The 2163-nt window shown below is 39.1% G+C and overlaps 1 protein-coding gene across 2 annotated transcripts in view; it reads left to right on the top strand.

Annotated features, from left to right (window-relative positions):
- The window catches only part of stim2b (stromal interaction molecule 2b), a 59058-nt gene that overhangs the window by 51009 nt on the left and 5886 nt on the right, over positions 1 to 2163 (top strand). For both annotated transcript variants that reach the window (XM_036216603.1, XM_024288754.2), the window contains 2 exons: positions 710 to 810; positions 992 to 1230. In XM_036216603.1, the coding sequence (XP_036072496.1) occupies positions 710 to 810; positions 992 to 1230 (340 nt within the window). The remainder of the gene's footprint in view (positions 1 to 709; positions 811 to 991; positions 1231 to 2163) is intronic.

The following is a 2163-nucleotide window of genomic DNA, read 5'->3' as shown; positions in this document are numbered from 1 at the left end:
ATATAAAAAAAAAAAAAACAATTAAACTACAGCCTGTGGCCCGGATCCGGCCCTCCTCCACACTATCAGAGACTAGGGCTGGGTTGATAAAATTGATTAATCGATTTAAACTTAACAGATCGATAACCAGATCATAAAAATATGAATAGATTTAGCACATAAAGCTAAAGTCCGCTAGCTTGATGCTAACGTTTAATGGAATTTCCCATAGGACGGCTAATGCTAACGCTCGGTCGACCTAAACATACATTGCTGACTATAAACTTTATAAACTCACAGACATGAAATTTACAAATTTTTTTAAGGAAATGTTTTTTTAAAGTAACAATTTATGGTCTAAAACACAAGTTTTTGCTTATACTTTCGTCTTCCGGAATAAGGTGTAATGCTCCTTTAATTTGGGATCATAACAAAGTGGGGGCTCGTCCGGGATTCAGATTTCCAAATATGGATTGTTTTCATTCTATAAAACTTTTAGTGTTTAAACAAGAAAGAAAAGTGTGAAAATGTTGATGGCTGTCAGAGAAAAGTGTGTTTTAAGAGTTTTTACAACCTTAGATCATCTATAAAGTTTATTTTTAGAGTCTAACTTTTAACAAGAGTGGGCAGTAATTGTGATAAAACTTCATCTATTTGGTTGATTATTAGTTCACTCTCTTCAGTTCACATTGCTTTATTGATTGAACTTCAGCTGCTTTTTTAATTCCAGGCAGAGAAAATCAAGAAGAAGAGAGGATCAGTATTTGGAACTCTTCATGTGGCCCACAGTTCATCGCTGGATGAGGTGGACCACAAGATACTTGAAGCAAAGTAGAAATTTTTTTATTATTTCATCCCAATGTTTGATTAATGTTAATGAAAAATGAAATGAAAATGTTTATAAATGTTAGTGTTCTCAAATGGTTGAAGAGTTACAGTGATTAGACGCTGGAGTTAAAGCTGCTATGTTGAAGGGTTAGACAGGCTCTCAATTCTCCCCTCGTGTTTGTAGAAAATCCCTGTCAGAGGTGACGGCGTGCTTGAGGGAGCGGCTCCACCGCTGGCAGCAGATCGAGAAGCTCTGCGGCTTCCCCATCGTCAACAACTCAGGCCTGCCCAGCCTGACCGCCAGCCTCTACTCCGACCACAGCTGGGTGGTCATGCCGCGGGTCTCCGTTCCTCCGTACCCCATCGCAGGGGGCGTGGACGACCTGGATGAGGACACGCCCCCCATTATTTCCCAGTTCACCTGTGAGTAAGGAAGCAAAGGAGTCCGAAGGGTTCATTGAGATGTTTGATAAACTATTATTCAGATTCTGTCTGACTCATTGACTGTATATAAGACCTGGACAGACTGAGTGTGACATCACCCATTGAAAAAACCTAACTTCCAGCTCCAACCAAATCAAGTCAATCTAATCCCCATTTTGTAGCCAGATTACATCAGTAAGCAGTGATTGGTTCTAATCAGTTTGCATCTTTAGTTTCTATGGCAACCACCAATCAGGCGTGAGGTTGTTGAAAGGCCACACCCCTACCACTTGAAAGCAGCCAGCAATTTATTAATTTGGCCTTTGTTGACAATTCTCTCACTTTAGATGTTATTAAATCTTACTAAGTATATTAATAAATCTTATTTGTTCCACCAAATGTCTCACTAACATCCTATAAACACATTAATAATGTTTGTTAATGTATTAAGAAAGCTTGCTAGGAAATATTATTATAAAATGTTACCTATTTTTGTTTTGAAATTTTGTTTTATAAAATTTGATTCTGCTTTTTTTAAATATTTGCTTTCTTAATTGTCTTCAAAATGTTTTTGCATTGAGTCATTTGCACTTCAGGGCCACCGTAGAATTATCCCTTCATCAAAACAAAACTAATCAAGTTTAATAAACTTGGTGAACAAAATATCTATCCTTTTTTTATTACGATGTTCACATTTTTTGAGTTCAATTTAAAGCTGGTATCTCTGCTGCCATCTGTTGGTTTCTTATTGCAAGTATTTCCTCTCCACTGCCACCTGATGGGCATTTTGGGGTAATTACCTTTTCCTGATTGTCTTTGCAGCCTCCATTCGCGCCCCGCTGGCACGCAGCAGCAGCCTCTGCCGCTCTCGCCGGAGCCTGCTGAGCTCCCCACAGACCTCTCTGATGTCTCCAGACCCAGACCTGCTGTCCA

This window comes from Oryzias melastigma, linkage group LG18 (assembly GCF_002922805.2).
Source record: "Oryzias melastigma strain HK-1 linkage group LG18, ASM292280v2, whole genome shotgun sequence".
Taxonomy (NCBI): Eukaryota; Metazoa; Chordata; class Actinopteri; order Beloniformes; family Adrianichthyidae; genus Oryzias; species Oryzias melastigma.
The sequence above is the reverse complement of the archived record's forward strand: the minus strand, read 5'-3'. Positions and strand labels throughout refer to the sequence as shown.